We start from the raw sequence: 19,965 nt of genomic DNA, 5'->3' as shown, positions 1-19,965 counted from the left end.
TGACCTCGATAAAATCCGATTACCTGTCCAAATTCTTTCCTCCTAAGAGCGAATCAGCAATAATCCCAAGTGATGTACTCTGTATGAGTGGCTGATTACCCCACATGGATCCCCCGCATTAAAGGGAATTGCGAATTGCGAATTGCGAAAGACGAGACTCAGTGACAAGTAATTGGGTAGCGGTTAAGGTATAAATATGGCGGCCATTGACAAAATCTAAGTACATTACAATGATCACGCATACCATTAACTATATAGCTAGCGATGCAAAGACTTGCATCTCCATTAACTTGTTGGTCTCGCTGCGCCCGCCCGTTAGCCGACCTTCGCCTTCGGGTACAGCAGAGAATGGCTTCCAGCTATCCCACCAGCATTCGTCCTTCCGCCACAGAGATCAAGAACGGCAAGCTCACGCCTCAGAATCTGGAGATTGCCATTCGCAGTCTGTACCATGACGGTCTTGTTGTGGTCGAAAATGCAGTGCCGCATGCCGCGCTCGATCGGCTGAACGAGAAGATGGTGAGGGACGCATATGCCCTGCAGAGCAGAAAGGAAAATAGTCCATATAATTATAACCGGGGCAATATACAGCAGGATCCTCCGCCTGTGAAGGACTACTTCGATCCTGGCATTTTTCTGAGTGAGTGCCGTGCCCCAACGACAAGGTCGTGCTAACAGTCTCTTCCCCAGACCCAATTGCTACGCAGATAACAAATACTGCCCTAGGACCTCGTCCAAAATGGACATTTTGCTCAGGAAATACAGCCATGCCTCCGACGGCAGACTGTCCCCCGACAACGCAGCCGGTCCATTCAGACGCAGATTTTGATCACCCAACGCACCCCTTTGCCTATGTGGTCAACATCCCCCTGATCGAGATGACCCCTGAGAACGGCTCCACGGAGATCTGGCTCGGAACTCACATCGACTCAGGCCTGCATGTACAAGAAGGACTGCACGGTGAACGAGCAAGCGGACGCATCAAGCTTGACGAGCTGGAAAAGCGACGAGCAATCCGGCCACCGCGCCAGCCTGTCGTTCCAAAGGGCGCCATAGTACTTCGCGATCTTCGACTCTGGCATGCTGGAGTCGGTAATCAAACTGATCAGGTCCGCGTAATGCTGGCGATGAGTAGGTTCCCTAGTGTCATTGGAGCATGGGCAACGCTAATGGACGGTTCACTTTGCTCCTTGGTACCGGAATCCGATGCCAATGGAATTTTCCGAAACTGTGCGGCCGATTATGGAGAAGCAGGACGGTCTCGAGGTGCCGGTTGACTGGGTGACTGAAGACGAGGCAATGTCGCGTTACCTGAACCGTGGTTTTGGCAACGCATATGACTTTAGCCAACAGCTTTAACGAAGGAATATAACACGCAGTTTCGCCATGTCTTGTTTCTCCTTTGGAAAGCCTGGAAATGACCGCCGTGGGTGTATGTCAATTTTGGTTATGTACATATCAGGAACAGACCTGGTGGTATGAGGATTTTGGAGCTTCAACAGTTCGGCGATGTGCTCTTCGTTGTATTGATAGGTTAGATGCGTGCCGGTAACTCTTGTGGCTGCGGTCGCAATTGTTGGCTGTCCAGCTCTGGTCGATATGATTGACCCTCCAGCTCCTTTGGGCTGAATGATATAGGAGCCCTGAATCTCAGTTGGAGGGATGGCGCGTTTATTGAGTCGTGTCGATCGCGCTCTTTAGGACCGCATGAACCAGACAACAAAAGCAAGAATAGCTAATGCAACCACTCCTCCAGCAACACCTCCAGCAATTGCTGCTGTGTTTGTGGAAGCTGCTGTTGGAGATGGCGAAGATGCTGTTGAAATAGTAGACCTGGTTGTTCGAGTAGTTGTTGTCGGCATTGAAGTGGACAATGTTGCCGAGAGCGATGTTGTTGTGCTTGTAGACGATGATGTTGACGGTGCTGGTGAAGATGATATTGTTGCTGAAGAAGAAGCGACTAAATGGTCTCTCAGTACTAGTAATCACATTCTTCCATAAGATACTCACTTGATCGCGTCACTATAATTGACAAAGCAGTCTGTCCCTGCTGCAAGACCTCGTCACAAATCCATTCGAGTCGACCTCGAACCCCTTTGCGTCCCGATCGCAGCAGAAGAAGTCTACTGCAAAATACAAATCCAAGGTACTATTTGCGCAGCGCTTTTCCTTGGGGCCCGATCTAGCCTTCCAGCATTCGTTGCCGTAATCGCCCGGCCCGTAATATGTGGCCGTAGGGCAGCAGTTGTGCCATTGTCCCCACGTCTGCCCGCAATCGAGCTCGTTACTCAGGCAGGTGTTGTTCCTTCGAACGACGAATCCGTCAGTCATTTGTAGGATAGAGATGAGTCTGTCGAGTAAATCCGAAAATGAGTCATAACGAGAAAAAAAGCGTGGAATAAAGCAGTTAAAGAACAGGGTAAGGATGCATCACAGTCTCCATTTTTCCTTGGGAACGAAGCGCTTACAAGAACTACCCAATACTGAGAAGAGAGCTCATGCAGTTTCACCATCTTAAAACCAGGCCAAATCCGCTCAACCGGTCTCGCGGGGTGGTGACCATCGAGGATCTCGGCGGCTAAAATGCCAATGACTACCACAGACTGTTCAGGACGAACTCCTAAGCGCCTGGAGTAGTGCATGTGAAGGAGCTTTGCTGGTAAAGAATTCATGGTTTGCAAGGAGATTGTCTATCGATTAACGGATATCATGGAGCTGTGGATAGTAATGGTACCAGCAGCAGTAGTAGTATATGAGTAACATGACACATATAAGAAAAATCTTATCTGTTAAAGACAAATCACTTCGCATGCCCTCTTTCTCTAGTCTTATTTTAACTTGTAAATGAGGCACCGCTGCTTGACCATATGGAGTAATGCTGTTTTCATTGCAAACCCTGCGCGTTGCGCACGAAGAATGAGTCGACATTCGCCAACCAGCCGATAGCTGCATTAGACGCTGCTCGGCGGAAATGTCGACGGCTGCACCAAGTCCAAAAATAATAGGACATACAGTACGGATGCATCATACAACCCTTAGAGATTATCACCTTTACCCTTGTCACAGATATCACGAATCTAGGGCCGTGTTGAGTTCACTTGTAGATACTTGATGTTGATAGCTCTAAAATCTTCGTCCATGGATTGAACCGAGCTTGACCTTAATCCAAACCATTACCACCAGGTCGCATCACAAAACACATACCCCTGCTGTTGGTTCCATCGCAGGAGCCACTACTCGCAAGGGTCCAAAGAACACCGGCTATTTCATTGGATCACCGCCGGTTGGGGTGCTCCAGTACCCTTTTAGCTGCTCCCAAGTAAGAGAAAGCACATGCTGAGTTGCTGAGACTGGCCGATGCTATCGACTATGGAATAAATCGATGACATACTAGCTAATCACTGATTGGAAGGATAAATCCCGCACATGCCGCAAAGCAGTGGGAAACAATCATCGAAGAGCAACCGATCATTGTCGCAATCTATTATCAACCGCAGTTCCCCATGCTCTGAGAAGCTTGAATCATCTCGACGTCTGACAGCCTTTTCCCACTAGGCTTGTTCTACTTCTGTCTGCTGTCAAATCCTCTTCTTGCCAGATACACCCTCACAACGGATCCTAACCGACAAATGTGGAGGCGCCAGCGACCCGAAACTGACTATGAACGATGGCAGCGGGAGCAAGACCAGAGCTACCAGCCCGGCGAACGACCACAATATGCACCTAGTTCCCCAGAGTCTCCCAGCGATAACTACCTAAACGAACATCAAACGGATGACTATGTGTTAGACGCAAGTGGCGAGTTTCGCCATGGACAACATTATGTAGACGACAGGCCCACATCGCAGGGTCATTTTGTATCCTCAGAAGCCCCGGCAAAGCCCATCACCAGCGAGGATAGCATCATAGTTACTGCCAGAAAGGTTTTGCGGTTCGGCAACGATACATTTATGGGCAGTCTACTTTTGTTCGCCGTCTTGTTGATGATCTTTTCGGGGCGTCAAAGTCAATCAAACGAGGCCGTCGCTGTCACACTCTTCCACAGTCGGACAACAACCGGGACGGTCCAAGGCTTGAGGGCAAGCGATCACTTTCGAGACTTGCAAGGTGCGCATAATAAATGTCGGGACGATTCTGCATCTGCGCAATTTCCAGGGAAAAGCATCCATTATTAGGAGGAAGCGCTGAGTTTGTCTGTAACCAAAGGGGCTATAGCCAAACTACGCGGATATCTTATATTCCCCGTAGTTTGTACTAGTGTATCTTCGGTTAATCCTAGAAAGGCATGCCCGCGGTCACCGGAGGAAGTAGGCCTTCTAGTAGACTTCAGGAGGGAACAGAATCTATCGTGGTCGGGGGTGATAAAGCGCTTCACAGTCAAATTTCCCGGGAGAACCCAAAGGGTCTATTCAGGTCTATTGCAGTACAAAATTCAAGACTGGACAGTGAATGAGCTGGCATATGGCCGTGCAGTTTGTAGAATGAGAATTGACTAGACACCAAAATGTTCTAGGCTTATACAGTTGGCTACTGCTGCAACGCCCGATCGCACAGAGGCAGCAGAGCAACCTTCGAAAGGAGCTCCGTGTTTTTCTTTTGCCGAGGAAGAAAAGCAGCTGGAAGAGCTGAAGGGGGGGAAAAAGAACTTGGCATCGGATCAGTTTGCGTAGCAATTTCCGGGTAGTAGTAAAGGACCGCCCCAAGTGTACTTAAGGTAGTATTCCAACCGAAAAGGTGCCAGGCAATCGCAATCCCTCAAGAAGGACCCGGATACGGAGGGTTTAAGGGAAGTCGTCGACCAGTAGAATAAGAGGTATACACACAGTATAACATAGTCTACATCACATCCAAGATACTGCACTCATTCCTGTGATGGTCTTATCTTCCTTTCGCGCTATTTAACTACCAGGATTAAATTATTTGGCAAGGACCTTCTCCCCACTCGAACTCGATTCTGACTGCGATCGCAACTAGCCAGACAAATGCGTGGTGGCCAGCTTATCGCCTATGGTATTGGTCCCCGAAGTGGCCTTGTCCCCCTTCACTCCGCTGTTCTCCATCTTGTCGGCTTCATCCGCTTTCGCTTTCTCCTCCTTAGCTTCTTCTCTCCGTCTATTCAATTGCTGGCGAAAAGCCACAGTATACTCATCCGGATCCCACGCCAAAATCCTGATTTTCATCTCTTCCAGCTTCCGAGCCACCAGTTGTTCCATCTCATCTTTTGTCTTCTCATCCAGCAGAACGAGTCTATCTTTCCACGCTTCCTCGGGGCTCTCAGTGGGCCCAAAAAACCGTGGGTCAATCTTCTGCCAGTATATTGCATCAAAGGCAAAGCTGTGCGACACTGCATACATGATCCAGAAATCTCCACTCTCCCAGCTCTGTTGCATAGGACCGGAGAGCCGCTGGTCTTCTTTCAACCGACCCTGCTGGATCGCTGTGTCTTCACAAGCCTTCATCACCTTGAGAAAGGTCTTCAAACGATGATCAAATACTCTTGTCCAGTCCTCAATGCCCTTTGACCAGAACTCAGGCTTCTCAATAAGCAGCCACCAAGGCGGCGCGTAAGAAAATTCAGCGGGTGCTGCGTATGTAAACTCCCAATCCACCACTCCAACAATTTGCATATTCTCATTAAGTAGTACATTAGCTGGCCGTAAATCATCACACCATATTTTGAAAGGCCCTTTCTCGACCGATGGATTGGTGAGTTGCTTATCCCTGGCGAGCTTACGGAAAAGCTGTCGCGCCACAAACTTTCGCCGACAGTCATCTGCGGACTCCACAGCATCATTCCTCTGATGTACCAGGTGCTCAATGTTGAGGTCCGCAAGGGCTTCAAAATATGAAGAGGCTGTATTATATGTAGTATCTATATCCGGAAGTTTTGATCGCGGCAAACCTCCCAGTCGTACAAGTTCATTCATATTCATTGACAAAGGCCGGCGTGTTACTTCCCAAGTGAAGTCATCGATTTGGCTGAGAGATCCTATTCGAGGCAACGAGGGAGTCAAAAGCTGAAGCAGAATACCCGCGAGCTGGCTATATAGCATCTCAAGCTTGTCGTCGTCGATGTTTGGGTCCAGAATTCCACGCTCCTCTTTTGGGCATCCTGGAGTGTTGAGAGCGTCGTACATTTTCGATTCGTGTTCGATATAATCCATCATAATAAATGGACTCAGTTCGAGGGGGCTCTCCTCCTTTGTACCTGAGTGGAGAATAAATGGAATGGGTATTGACGTCTGATCAGCGAGAAATCGCATCACAGCAATCTCATTCATGACTTTCTCCTCAGGGAAAAGAACGGCACCGGGCTGCGAGAAACGTATAATGGTGGCACCTTTCCGGTATTTCATCCGTAAAGAGATGTTATAAGAGCCTTTTTTAAGTATGGCAAACTCGGTCGCATTGCCCCTGTTGTGATTCAGGATGAAGTCCGCGATCGGTCTCAAGATGTCCAGCTCAAGAAATTGAGCTAGCCAGTTGTCAGATGTTTCCTCGGCTTGCTCCCAGGCCAAATCGTCAGGGCACATTTGTGCTTGCATATTTGCATCATAAGCGGGACTGAATAATGTGCAAGAAATTTGAAAGATTTCAGTTGAAATAAAGGAATGTCTAAGTTGCTTTTTATGGCAAGGCCTACTTCATGTATTTATATTTAAGAGCCTAAGAGGGAACACTGGAATAAACAGGGGATGCGGGTCCTTATGGGGGCGCTATCACATGACTCTTTCCTCGCCCAATGAGGTTCGCAAGGCCCTCAGCAGTTGGCAGATACTAGGTTATGTCAAAGGTACTGATTGACATGTCAGCCACTCTTCCCAGTTTACGCTCAACCAACCACGTCAGGCGTCGAGTCTTTTAGCGCTCATGTAGATAACCATCATCCACTCGCAACCCTTTTATCCCTTGTGATGGCCCGAGATTCCAGGGGCGAAGAACATAAGCTCGGTTACATGGAACCACTCTCACTGAACCATTCTCAACAACTTACGTTTCATATGGGTGATAAGGCACAGGCACCCTGTTAGAGATTCTTCTAACTCTCGATCTTCAGGGACTATTATCCAGCCATTACGCGCTTGCACCCTTCATGTCTGTGCCAAATCCCCCAACAAGCCTAGACTGGCCTTCCCAAAACAAGCGTGCGAGCCGCCCAGGCCAGGTTTAGCTCTGGCTGTGAGGGTCGAGTTTGTGGCAGTGTCATTGGAGGTCTCAACATTGCCATATCTTTGTGGCCTGAATGGCTCCAGGCTCTCGCTTTTCTGTGTTTATGATTGCCGCGCGCTCTACGTATCGCTTGCCTCACTGGCCGCCTTTTCATTCCAGCCTCGACGATGACTGCAGCGTTTCCTGACACACGAGGGAGGCAAGTTATAAATACTACGTTGATCATGCGCAACTATGTCTTCTCTCAAAGCGGGATACAAACAGCCTACCATTATCTAGATCGGAATTTTTGCTTAGCAGGCATCGCATCAATCATTGACAAGTCTCGTTGCACCTTGTTTGCTCTTGAAGGTATGTTTATATCCTCGCCCCTAAATGTTCCACCCTCACACTCTCCAGATCCGGGTGACAATCACAGCCATACCAGCATGTCGGATTCCAAGCAGGCTGCCCGTGACCAGACAGCTTATCAGTTGAACATTCCAGCCTCCACTGCAGATGCCCTCAAGGAACAAGGGGAGGACTCTGCAAAAAGACGGGGAAAGACTTTTGGACCGACAGAGCTCAGATTCCCCAATCCGAAAGAGGAGAACAGCATGCACAATGCCGGCGAAGAATCACTCAACAGGAGGAAGCATGTCACTGAGAACATAGCCAATTCATACAGGAACAGCTCTTCTTGAAGCGCTGCTCCTGTATGAACGGTGAAACTGGACAATTAGAGGGCTATGATTTGCATCCTCAATTTCTTTTCTTCTTTGTTGGCCCTTTGAAGATGGCACTTTAGCCAATATGCGGGCGAGTGCGGATCAGACGTGTTTCATAGTCGCTTCTATCCTGTTGAACATCCCCTATTGTGATGCCGTCAAGCTTGCTGGTTTTCATTTTATTTCCATGGCTTTTTTTTGGTCTTGCTTTCCTTGGTTTCTGTCTTTCTGGTGTTTCTTTGGAGCTTCATAGCAATCAAACACCCTGAGACGACGAGTAATGTCACATTCTTGCTTTAGCGGCCCGTCTGCAAGTAGCCAGTGTTAGAAAGATGCAAGGAGGTTTGCTTGCGATGTGATCTCATTTTCCTCGCACGGGTTCATACCTATTCTTTAGGTGTGACATTCTCGAGCATTGTACCTTCCTCAACCAGCTCAAGGTCCCGGTCCGTTACTAGCTTCGGGGTTGGAGGCAAGAAAAGCCCAAAATCGCCCCACATTTTCGGACCATGAACATCTGAAACGGCTTCGCTGAATATAATGTTGGGAGATTGACTCCAGTATATTGCGGTCACAAAATAGGCGTGGCAAGCTTATTGCCACGATCATTTCGAGGCTGTGCCGCTCCGAAAAGTGACGCTCGTCTGATATCTGACAATCAAGTATAAGGTCTGATAAGGAAGTTCTGCAGAGAAATCTGGAAGACCTAATTATCTAAAGCGTGCATAACTCAGGGGTCTGCTGTTTTTAAGAACTTAAGGATGATGGGTTAGAAGAGCTAGACAACTTGTCTCTGAATAGGTGAGAGGTCTGTCCCCATTGGCTCTACTTATTATCCACCAGATCAAGAACTGACTTCTATTGTGCACACTCCTGCCACTGTGAGTGGAAATCTAGTAACCTACAAACACATAGAAATGGCGGCAGAATCGGATAAAAATCTTCTGGAGAAGTTCAGCTAAGAGAGCTATATCAAGGGAATGTATGTCTAGCCCTGATGACTTTGTCTTTTGAATCTTTATTCAGTATAGTTTAGTACATGACAGTCTCAGTGGTCTTTAATTTACAGTGGAATGACAATGTCCGGTTCATGGAATGGCGAAAAGGAAGCAGAGGATTTATAGCGCCGAGTTTGGACAGTAGTTTGGAGGCTTATCTTCTATTAGGCTACTACTACAGTACTACTACCATTATATGGGATGCAAATACCTTAAGTAGTGTTACTCTGCATTAAAAGGAACTATTTAGGTTATAGAAGTTCACGGTTACCCTGCCTTTTATGTGCTATTCTTGAGAACATCTAGTAATCCACTGGTTCTCCTTCCTTGTAATATATTACCAAAGTGTTTTCTGAGAAATATGGGTCAATATAACTTGAACTCTTGATGACTGTTGCTTGCAATAACAACTTAATATTATAGGTAATAATGAGTATAAGCATGGTGCGCTCTTTGGTAGCTTATGGTTCGCATTCACTGATTTAAGAGAACATCTACACATAAAATATAAAGGAAGGAACGTAAATTCTGCCCATAGAATGAATAACTTAAACTCAGCATACTGCACTCTTGGATTGCTCCTAAAACATCTTATCTAGATCAAAAACAGAGCGCCTAAACCTGATAACTATTTACTATTTAAAGCATGAGATTTAACAGTGAACAAAAGGGCTGCTAATGATGGCTGCTGTTCAAGTGTTCTCACTTACCAATACTACTGAGATAGCGATCGCCACTTGCACCGAATTTCATAATGATAAGTCGGCTATCCATGGTTGACCCACACTGTTGGTCATCGGCACGTTGGAACGCCAGGACTCCATTATTGGAGAATGTTTGGCAGAAAATGATCCACGCTGAGATGATGACGACTGCTGATGGTGGATCTGGCACATAACTCTAATTGGATCAACCAGGGACCCTTTGTGATATTGCCAGGTACGCTCCCCAGCATTAAGCAACGATCAATGTCAGGGATCGGCAACTGGGTACGGGAGTGGCTGCCTCTAGGACACGCAAGCATGCGGGTGGTAATTTGGTACTGTTGCTCAGTGCCGTGGATAGTGGAGTGTGGACATGAAGAAAGATCATCAATCGAGGCAAGTTTTGATCCCAATTGGATCACCCCTGGTAAGGTCTGGACTTTCGCCTTTGTTGCAGATCGTTATTCCAATCAACCTACTTTCTATATGCTGCTGGCCTCCGCCAATAATCACAAAGAAAGCAGGCTCAAAAACGGTACAATCTGATACTTGCGAATTGGATCGGCCAGCCTTTCCACCGTCCTCCACCTCCCCTTCAAGCTCAATCTCTGATAGGCCTAAATGACAATCATCTTGTGACACACGTGGGTCATTATCAAGGCTTGAGGTCTTTGGATTTTATGGTTCGAGTGCAAGTGGATAGAATGACGGCAGCTCCATCAAGGCTCTATCCCAGGCCGATATAAATGCCCCTACAGTACCATTCTCCCAGTGCAAACCTGCCCAATATCATTCTTGCCGACACATTCTTTCTCTTTAGTACCAGCCATATCTACCCGGTCGTCAACATGAAGTTTAGCATTATTGCTCTCGCCTTCATCGGCTCTGCCCTGGCCGCCCCTGCTGCCTCTACCCCCACTCCTTCTTCCACCCCGGCGGCTTCTTCCTCTTTTGCGGCTTCATCCACCCACATGGCCTCCTCCACTGTCAGTCCTTCGGCCACTCCTACCTCCCTGCCCGACTGCGACATCGAGCACGAGGGCGACAACGGCAAGCATCTCGGTTGGTGCAAGAAGGCCAAGCATCACGGCACCTACAAGAACGGAAAAAGCAACTAGACCTATCAGCGGTCTAACCGCAGTCAGCAGAAATGAATGCCCCAATCCTGTGAAACGTGTCTCCCAGCGCTTCGGGATATCGTTGAGGGCAGAGACCGACTGGAAGCCACTTCGAAATGGAAAGTTGTGTGTCATTTGTGACTCGGAGGATTTCCTCTTTCCTGTTGATATCATTCCCTGTACTTCAGTCTTCTTGCGGTATCCTTACGGGTATCCCGGTGTTTTCGGGGCCTCATAAGGCCTCGCAATCCGGTTCTAGATGTTACTATGAGCGACAATAACTGAGATTGGTTCTACATAAGGATATTGGCCGGTAGTCACGAGGAGCAATGACTGCTGTAGTTCATGTGGCTAGATTGGTTTTTCTCTTAGAGTGCTGCTTAGGTCCGCCTGGAAGTGAAGAGATAACGGCTTGTCGAGATTTATATTGGAACCATGCCTTCTATACCGTATAGCTGGCGGAGGGACTGTTTTGCTATACCTCACCCTCAAGTTTAAGATCAAGGCAATCACTCAGGCGAAGACGGTCTATGCCGCCGCCCTATCTTAAAATCTGGATCTTTATTGCTTATCCTCTCGGTATTCGTGGTCAGTATTTTATACACTTGTGTTGCTTGTACATCCTTCCACCGGATATCTACAGATATAATTCAGGAATCATACGATTACTCCGGGAGGTGGAATTGCTCATTTGAACTAGCGAAGGGGAAGCGAACAGCGATGGTACTTCCCCACTGTCACGGAAAAGCATCGGCGTTGATGTATGGATTTTGGCGTAAACACTTCGATGCTCAACCTCCTATTCTCATTCTATGCCTCGACCAGAAGACGCACATCGGCTACCAAACGATCAAAGACTCAGGGAACCAACTAGCGAAGTCGAAGACCACTTACAAACATCCTTGATATCAGCGTTGAATTTGTGTTCGCGCAGATTCAAACTGGCAGACAGTAAAGCACTAGATAATCTCCCCGGACAAAGCAACTAGTACACCAAAATCTCCTCATCTTTGCCACCCGCATCCCTCCATTTATCGAGCACCTTCTTCATATCCACCCCAACCTTCTGAGCATAATCAGGCCCAGGGCCCCCGACAGGCACATCCGCCGGGTTCCCCCTCACCCAAGCCACGGGTTCTTTAGCAATGCCCGCGAACTTCTTCTTAAGCTCTTCGACCTGCTCCGGTTCAAAGCCACGGCCGAAGATCACTGCGCGAGGAGGCCGACTGTAATCGTGGGTTCCAACATCGTTGGGGTTCTGAGACCGGGGATCACGGCCTGCAAGCAGATGCGGGAGCTCAGCCTCTGCGGCCTCATATGACAGCATGAAGTGAATGACTGAAGAGCATTAACACCAGGCCTCTCTCTACTTGGGAAACCAGATCAAGAACCTTCATATTCAGGCAGCAGGAACTGGGAGATTGGTTTTCCGACCGCGGTTTTCCTGCCGCAGGCGACTACTGGCATCGACTGAGCGGATGAAGACATGTTGCGAGAGAGCCGTATGCTGCGGATGAAAGTGTTTGGGAGCATTGGTGATGAGATCCAACAAGTAAGCCCGTGTGGATGACTTGAATTATATATATTCCTTGTTGCGGCGCGCTCGGACGGAGCGCGAGAGACCGATCTCCGACTCTGCCAACGCATGAACGTTTTTGAGGTTCTAAACTCAATACGAGATGGGTTTGTCATCACAGTAGCTAAAGGAATTCTGACATGATAAGACCAATAAGATTACATTTTAGCAAGCCCTTGATCTATTTTATTGGCGCAAGAGGTAAGTCATGGGAGGCGTCCCTCGACTGCTGGCCAATATGGTGGACCATGTTGAGAGGTCAGTTGCACATCAATGATTTAAAACATCGGCTTACATTGACATATGTATCAGACTGAATTGGAAGCTGTTTGACTTTACTGTCGTCATAGTATAAGTCAGAATAAGCCAAATTCATACCTTTCAGTAGGACCGGCCATTCCGTATGACTGCACACCAGAACAATATTTTTGCTCGAATCCTATCATGCAAGTTTCTGGAGCAGAACCTTTTTCAAATACTTTGAAAATGAAACATAGCAAAAGATTCTCCGAGGCCGCGCCGTCCACCCTCTGGTCTCCTTCGATGGCGCTTTGGCAGCGTCATATCAGCTTCATGTATATTAAAGCCTCAATTTATTGCCCCCTCAGATATCGGAACCCTTGCTTCGGGCGACGATTGTGTCTCCGAAACTAGGGGATTGCTTGGAAAATCCGACTATAACTCTGGCCCTGGCACCGTGTTACAACATGAAACAACAGGACACGGCATTTTCCTTATGCAGTTTAGAACTGCGTTCACGCCTTTGGCTTCGATAGTGGGCGTCTTGGAGATCATCCAGGGTCTAGAATCTGATCAACAGGCGATCAACAGGCGAAAACCCTCGAGCCTCGGAGAACGTAGCCGAACCATTAATCCTTGGTGGAGACTTCCGCAGGATATAAAAACTGCTTCATCGCTGTATGATTTGCAGAGGTGTACTTTGTTCGCTTTAAAATGCCATGTAGAGCGACCGGCAACTAAGAGCATAGCTGGATACATGCGAATATATCGCAAGAGAGGTACACGCGTCCAGAAGAACCCATTACTGTTATTTGGTTGGGACATCTGCCTCGGCATTCGTAGCATTGTCTGGATAGACACAGGATCTTCGCTGAAATGCTCGTATTAAGCTAGTCTTGAAGGTATTATAAAATAATTCTACATTGCCTATCAAAACAGGACAAAGACCACAAAGGTACATAGGGAGCCATATCGTGTACGATTCAAAGAGTGGCAGGAATCGTACACCACAGAAAGATTGTCATTTGGACCTCTCATCCTCCTTACAGGGCAAGGGCGACAGCAAGCACACCAGCAGCACCGGCAAAGCTGATGGCCACAGCGCCGGTGGCAGCAGCGTTGTGAGACGAGGTCAAGGCCGAGGTCGAGGAAGCACCGGCAGAGCTCGAGGTAGTGGTCTTGGTGGAGGAAGAAGTGACGGCGGCAGTGGTAGTATAACCGGTAGCCGTAGCAGCAGAGCTACCAGTGGGGGTGGGGGTAGCACTAAGACCGGCGATCTCCTTCATGGCAGCGGAAGAAGCCCAGGCCTTGACGTCGTCGGGCAGGCTGGTGTACCAGGCAGGTATGTGTCCTTGCTCGATCTCGTTGACGATGCTGGCAGCCGAGGTAGGATTGGCAAAAGCCGCAATGACAGAGGGTGGAATAGCGGTCATCAGCTCGGCGAGGACGGAGCTGGGAATGGAGCCGAGCAGATCGGTCAGATCACCGCCGTCCTGAGGGGCGGGATTGGCCACTGCCAGAGCGGCGAAGAGGAGGGTAGCGAGCGCCTTGAATTGCATGGTGGCAGTATAGATAGATAGATAGATAGATAGCGAGCGAACGGATGGATGGATGGAATGAACGACGGTAGAGACACAGGAACTTGTCGAACACAACAGCACAGCGGAGAGATGCTCTGCTTTATTTATTTATGGGGAAGGAGCTGGACCCTATGATCCATCATCTCTGGGTTGCCCCTTTTCCGAAGTTTATCCACCCCGTTTCAGCCTCATTCTCCAATAGAGTGTGCCTTTTCCAGAGCTGTGCAGTCTAGATCCCGCGCCGCCAGAGCTAAACCGCGGTTTTCCCACGCTATCGTTACCACTAAAATCCAACTGCTTCTGTGGTCCAATGAAAGGCGGGAGATTGCACGTTTCATTGACCTATAGGATGAGGGAATCGGCAGGATTGGTCATGCCGGAGAAATATTGGGAATCTCAAGGTTTTTTCAGGAACAGAAGGCATCCTCTTATGCCTAAAAAGCTAATAGTGGCCCGACATCATCGTTATCCTTGGAGAGACAACCATCCACAACAATCGGTGGAATGCTTCTACGACGCATCTGTCTCTCAGTTCTACCAGAGGTGCGTGTGGTAGTTTTGGTAGTAGTGTGGCGGAAGGTAATCATTGTAAAAATTTATTTTGGCCGCTTTGTACATTCAGTCCGCCGTAGATTTGTTTATATTCTTCTTAGCGGCGCCATAGCTCTGTACCTGTAGGTCCGCATCCAATAAGAACCACTGTTTGGCTTCTGTATCTCGTATACTACCTTACTATTACACTCCGTTACTTTATCTTTTACCCTATCCTAGTTTTAGACTGGAGTAGTGCATTGCGATGAGCCACTGGTCTCCTACATCAATAGGATGTTCCAGACTGCGGAATTGCTGGGAGAAACGAAGCATGAATAAAGCATACTGTTCTGATTGATAAAGGTATATACCTAGAAGATGACGAATAGAAGGAAACACGATGGCTAATTTGCAGATTGTGTCTAAGAAAGCACATCCCCAAGGTATCGATCTGGAAATCGGGCAAACCTCTCAATGGTGGTGCACAATGTCGCCAGTAAGCCAGCAGCTTGCGGCTGGGGCATGACCGCAGTGGAGACGTAGACCTGCATAAGCAGTCGTTCCTTCAATGGATAGGTAAACATGAAAAGCTCTGACAGCGCTGTGAAATTGTGCGTGAGCGAGAAGGTCGACTCCATGCCACGCAAAGGTAGCTTATAGTCACTATCAAAGTTTTGATGCTGAACAATCGATTGCATTTCCGTCGTCGCAGGCCAGGAGGTGGCATTGCGGACGATATCGCCAAACTCGACAAAATCGTGGCGCATACTGCGGGTGTGCTGCTCCTGGATGCGCTGGAGCAAGTCGCGGACGGTCAAGGAGGATGGCTCAATTGTCACCCGCACTGGAATAAAATTGATGCAGGGCCCCAGAACCTTGTCGGCCTGGGCCAGGGGCAGACTGCGCCGTTCACTGTTTGGGTGAAAGTGACATCGAGGTGACCGGTCTTCTGCCAGAGGACGTGAGCCCACGCCGCTTTGATCAATGTCGCCATTGTGATTCCTGCAGGCGGCTCCGGGGGCGGCGAGACATCCTGGTTCTCCCAAAGGGTCGTCACCGCGCTGGTGGGGATATCGCTTATCATGACTGGACAGCAGGACAAACTGCATTGGTAGGCTAGGTAACACCTTGTTTCCGGTGGCATCCGCCTGCCACAACGACTGCTGGAACTCAGCGACGTTGGGAAGGTCAGCGACATGGTGGAAAGGGAACTCCATAACACGAAGGACAACCTGAGTGAGCTGACCGTCGTGCATCGTGAAGAGCGTCCGCAGGATCGTGTGCTTCCTGAGGGCAGCCCGGCAGGCCTCCCGGGGACGATCAACATCGACCGTCCCCGTGAGGGAGAACGAGTAGTGGTGTGTCGTTTGACGGACCAAGAAGAACGACTGCACCACCGTGCATGGGAAAAGGTCCATCAGCTCTGCCTGGGATGATACCAGACCCAGTGCTCGAACACACTCAAAGTACCGGGCAGGATCTTGAATTGGGGACAAGGCGAAGGGGGGAACAAGGTGGTCAGGGCCGCCAGCCACAGTATCTGGATGCTGGATTCCCACCGCAGCGAGATCCCTGAGCTTCGGTTTATCCAAAATGTCAGCCACCGTAATACGTAGTCCATGCTCTCTTGCCAAAGGTGCCGCTTCATGGCCATGATTGAGTCACCGCCGAACCGGAAGAAAGAGTCTTCAGCTCCAATGCTCGACGCTGGGAGCTGGAGTATCTCAGACCATACATCTCGCAGAATGCGTTCCGGTTCGGTCGTCACTCGCTTTTCACTCCCATCCGAACTGCGCCATAGGCCTGAAGGTCTTGCTGCGACAGAGTAGCCGCCATCTTCCGTAGTTGTCGACGATCTGGTTTGCCGCTAGCACCGTATGGCATCTGTGAGAGCGGTAGAAGATGGTAGGAATTATGTAGCTCGGCCTTCTGTTCTCAAGACGGGTCTCTGCTTGCAGGGCATCAGCGCCGAAGCTGTCGCTACAAGGCTGCAAGAGGCCGGCAGCATGGGGTCCCGGCTCTCAGGACAAACGCGACGAGAGCACTCTGCCCATGATCAAACTCTACTGTAGAACATCTGACCATGTCTTTGGCCGCGGTGAAGCAGCCCTGTTACTCTGTTGAGAATTTTGCTTGGCAGATATCACACGTCTCTGACACTGTAGAAGTCCAGGTCGTAGTCACTGACTATGATGTTGCGGTACCCTAGTCACCAGATGGTTGCCAATCCTACCACGCCTAGTCTTGCAGTGTATGTGGTGGTTAGTGTCTTAGTCTCAATCACCACCTTTGTGATTGTTATAACAGTGCCACTCCGCTGCTGCTGGCGCTGGATGTTAAACTGGGGCCACTAGTGGATGCTATGGATGGTGCTGTTAATGTAGAAATCCAGCTTCCTGGAATAGGCCCAGGTCCAGATGTGATTATTATGGTGATTATTATACGCACTGGGATTGTGTTACTACCAGGAATAATAACCATTAGGGTCCCACTAATTGTTATGGTTGTCTTAGAAGAGATAGTTGGGATAGTGATGGTCTTGCCACTAATAACTACTGAGCCGGAGCCTTTGCGTTCAGTTAATAGTTAAAGCAGAGTTCGCCTGGCCTTGCAGTGCCATAAAACTGATGTTTGTTTATTGGTATGTTTTATTTCATTGCATTATATTGCATATCTCACATGACTGACGAGAAGATTTTGAAACTTGGTAAGGAAACTGTAAGGGCTATTTATAATATTATTTATAGATCAAATAGAAGGACAAAGATTGAGTTCTTCTGTAAAGTAATAATCTGTCTGGCTTATATATTAACTGAGAAGCCAGATGCTACTTTATCTAATGTAGAAAATTCTCAGGGGAATTGATAGGAACACCTCAATTTACTCAGAGAGAAGGGGACAAGCTCCCTTAAAACAGGTTACTAGTCAATAATAATTCGTCAACAGTGCTCTAATATCCTCCATTTTCTGTCTCACCCAGGTAGCTCTTCCATTCCTCCCTTGCTTCATGCGATACTCTGGGTAATTCTGTTTGAATAGGATATCCAGCAATGCAGACGCGGTTGCTGCGTCGAGAATGCCACAATTGGATGAAGCATTGCGATCGCTATCTAGCGCATCAGAATAACATATTTCAGCAATCCCCAGCTTCTGCTCGATTCTATCTAGCATTCTTGAGCTGAGCTGAATCAGCATCTCAATTTGCAGGTCTCGATGTTCGTCCAAATCGAAGCCACCAAACTGTAGACCTGGAAGCACAGATGGAATTGACGATGGCGAGGTAATGTCCGTCCTGATGGACAAAGCGGAGTAGATCTGGGTGAATATAGTATCGTACGCCTGAAGCAGCCAGGTGTAGCAGGTGAGGATGGTAAGTGTTGTGGGCATATCTATCATGGTGGATAATGGTGCAGACGGGTTGGCAGTAGGACGACTAGAAGTGGCCTTTTCCACTTCAGTCAACTCCTCGGGGTTCAGTATCATACGAGTCGGATTGTAGGTAGGTTCTTCCGCAATAGCAGCAAACTCGGCGTCATCCCAGTAGTCAGAGTAGGAACACTCCGAGTCGGCGGATGAGGTGGGACTCAGACGGGGTTTCAGACACTGGAGGATATCCAGGAATGTCTGAGAGCTCTCAAGCGCCCTGCCAATAATATTTTGAGGGATGCGTGCTCCCTGATCGTTGTTATTTGTGTTGCGACACGAAGAAAAGGACAGAAGTTCTGACAGCATGACGGAAGTGGTCTTGTCGAAATCATGGAAAAGTCGAGAGCTGAGCTCTGAAAGGCGCTGGAGACACTCTCTGGTTGGGTCTACCGGCTGACTTTCCATGTTTGCGAAGAAGGCTTGCGTGTCTTCTGCTCGCAGACGATAGGATTCTGGGGCAACAGCGTTCCCCTGCCCAGGTGGAAAAAATTCATCTGTCGCCAAGCGATCACTGCAGGAAAGCGGGTTCCCGTCCGGATGAATTTGCACCCCAAAATCAAGATGATGATTGGCGGTGAAAGAGCTGTGGTGGATGGGCTTGGGGGTTTTCGTAGTACTGAAAACTGGAGTGTCCGGGTTCCCCGGTGAGGGTGACTCTGCAGCTGGATTTTCAATTTCTCGAGACCTCTTCTTTGCCGGCCGTTCTCCCGAGTGCCGATGCATGCTTGCCCTCGAGATATGATCATCCAGAGCCATGGGAAACGGTCCATGGGTGGTTCCAGCCTCACTGGCCCTCCCCTCATGCCTGGTGGCTGGCAAGCTCGACTCTACCGGTCCGGGTACATCCAGGGTCGTCCGCTTTGGGAACAGAGGCTGCAATTGAGTCTTGTCGGCTAGAGCATTGGAGTGGATGGCGGATAGTCTCTCCGCTCTCGATAGCTTCCTTGGCGGAGGAAGGGTACTGGTACAGTCGGTGCCCGCCCTCAGACAGCGCTCGCAGGGTTCCAATGGTTCCGTATGAGTGGGATGTGTGTATTGTCCATGATTCAATGATCTCACGCAGCGAAGCTTCTGACGCCGACACCTATCGCAGGCACTCCGACGATATAGATCCATATTCATTACTATACGAGCCCATAACTCTGGGGCTATGGAGACAAGGTACTTTGAGACAGATTGGGACGGATCAATGCCGTTATCAAGGTACTCGATTTTGTGGTGGATGCTCGGGAGTGGTATATAGCTCGATTTATGACAATGCTGTCCTAGCCACCCGGCGGGAATCTGAAGGAGATAGCTCGCCGAGAATTACAGGCTATCCCCTCTCAGATGAAGAGACTGTAGACCGACACAGTTGACTGCAGGAGTCTGTTGGCAGTAAAAAGCAAAAAAAACACGGCCTCCCTCACAACCCAAGCTGCATATCTGACTTCCTTATCTTACCGGAATCTGTTGACTCATGCACATTATTACACGGAACAACTCATTTTGTATTAATGAGCTTGTTACTTAGGCCCAGCAACATATTATTCTTGGATGCTCATAATTCAGTAACTGACTTTTGATGGCGCCCCTGCTAAGCTTCACCCCACATGAATCATGGCCCTCAAGATGTTAATCCATCCTGACTATGCAAAGACCTAGTTTGGAGTTTTAAGTTAGTTACTCTAGTCTTAGAAGTAAAGTAGAATTTAAGATAGCTTATATTTACTATATTATGTATCTAGTCATGGATAAAAATACTTCTTATTAGTACGGTAGCTTCTAGTTAATATAACCCTGAAGATATTATAGAAATATAAGGCAGACTACTAAAGTACCCTGCAGCATGGCAGAGAAGTAATGCATGATGCAGCAGGGCAGTCTTTCTAGAGTCATGGTATCTTAAGAAATAACTATGGATGCATATCCTTAT

General features: G+C 48.5%; 8 protein-coding genes across 8 annotated transcripts; 3 read left to right on the top strand and 5 right to left on the bottom strand.

Moving 5' to 3' along the window:
• Positions 1–348: 348 nt before the first annotated feature.
• Aspvir_001756 (uncharacterized protein) lies at positions 349–1,277 on the top strand (the record flags this gene model as incomplete). Its single annotated transcript, XM_043273364.1, has 2 exons — positions 349–640; positions 691–1,277. 2 exons carry the CDS (start codon positions 349–351, stop codon positions 1,275–1,277), a joined length of 879 nt encoding a protein of 292 aa, XP_043129299.1.
• Positions 1,278–4,970: 3,693 nt separating this feature from the next.
• Aspvir_001755 (uncharacterized protein) lies at positions 4,971–6,545 on the bottom strand (the record flags this gene model as incomplete). The annotated part of the gene is made up of 1 exon (XM_043273363.1): positions 4,971–6,545. One exon carries the CDS (start codon positions 6,543–6,545, stop codon positions 4,971–4,973), a length of 1,575 nt encoding a protein of 524 aa, XP_043129298.1.
• A 1,053-nt stretch (positions 6,546–7,598) lies between these two features.
• Aspvir_001754 (uncharacterized protein) lies at positions 7,599–7,853 on the top strand (the record flags this gene model as incomplete). Its single annotated transcript, XM_043273362.1, has 1 exon — positions 7,599–7,853. One exon carries the CDS (start codon positions 7,599–7,601, stop codon positions 7,851–7,853), a length of 255 nt encoding a protein of 84 aa, XP_043129297.1.
• A 2,472-nt stretch (positions 7,854–10,325) lies between these two features.
• On the top strand, positions 10,326–10,697 carry Aspvir_001753 (putative secreted peptide; the record flags this gene model as incomplete). The annotated part of the gene is made up of 1 exon (XM_043273361.1): positions 10,326–10,697. One exon carries the CDS (start codon positions 10,326–10,328, stop codon positions 10,695–10,697), a length of 372 nt encoding a protein of 123 aa, XP_043129296.1.
• Positions 10,698–11,682: 985 nt separating this feature from the next.
• On the bottom strand, positions 11,683–12,185 carry Aspvir_001752 (uncharacterized protein; the record flags this gene model as incomplete). Its single annotated transcript, XM_043273360.1, has 2 exons — positions 11,683–12,035; positions 12,089–12,185. 2 exons carry the CDS (start codon positions 12,183–12,185, stop codon positions 11,683–11,685), a joined length of 450 nt encoding a protein of 149 aa, XP_043129295.1.
• Positions 12,186–13,556: 1,371 nt separating this feature from the next.
• On the bottom strand, positions 13,557–14,072 carry Aspvir_001751 (uncharacterized protein; the record flags this gene model as incomplete). The annotated part of the gene is made up of 1 exon (XM_043273359.1): positions 13,557–14,072. The coding sequence occupies one exon, from the start codon at positions 14,070–14,072 to the stop codon at positions 13,557–13,559; it is 516 nt and encodes a 171-aa protein (XP_043129294.1).
• Positions 14,073–15,046: 974 nt separating this feature from the next.
• Aspvir_001750 (putative hybrid PKS-NRPS biosynthetic cluster) lies at positions 15,047–16,361 on the bottom strand (the record flags this gene model as incomplete). The annotated part of the gene is made up of 3 exons (XM_043273358.1): positions 15,047–16,196; positions 16,229–16,331; positions 16,355–16,361. 3 exons carry the CDS (start codon positions 16,359–16,361, stop codon positions 15,047–15,049), a joined length of 1,260 nt encoding a protein of 419 aa, XP_043129293.1.
• Positions 16,362–17,549: 1,188 nt separating this feature from the next.
• fmpR (Zn(II)2Cys6 domain-containing transcription factor fsqA) lies at positions 17,550–19,188 on the bottom strand (the record flags this gene model as incomplete). Its single annotated transcript, XM_043273357.1, has 2 exons — positions 17,550–19,134; positions 19,181–19,188. The coding sequence occupies 2 exons, from the start codon at positions 19,186–19,188 to the stop codon at positions 17,550–17,552; spliced, it is 1,593 nt and encodes a 530-aa protein (XP_043129292.1).
• Positions 19,189–19,965: the final 777 nt, after the last annotated feature.

The sequence above is a fragment of the Aspergillus viridinutans genome (assembly GCF_018404265.1).
Source record: "Aspergillus viridinutans IFM 47045 DNA, scaffold_10, whole genome shotgun sequence".
Taxonomy (NCBI): Eukaryota; Fungi; Ascomycota; class Eurotiomycetes; order Eurotiales; family Aspergillaceae; genus Aspergillus; species Aspergillus viridinutans.
Note: the sequence above shows the minus strand (reverse complement) of the source record. Positions and strands in the feature narration are given on the sequence as shown.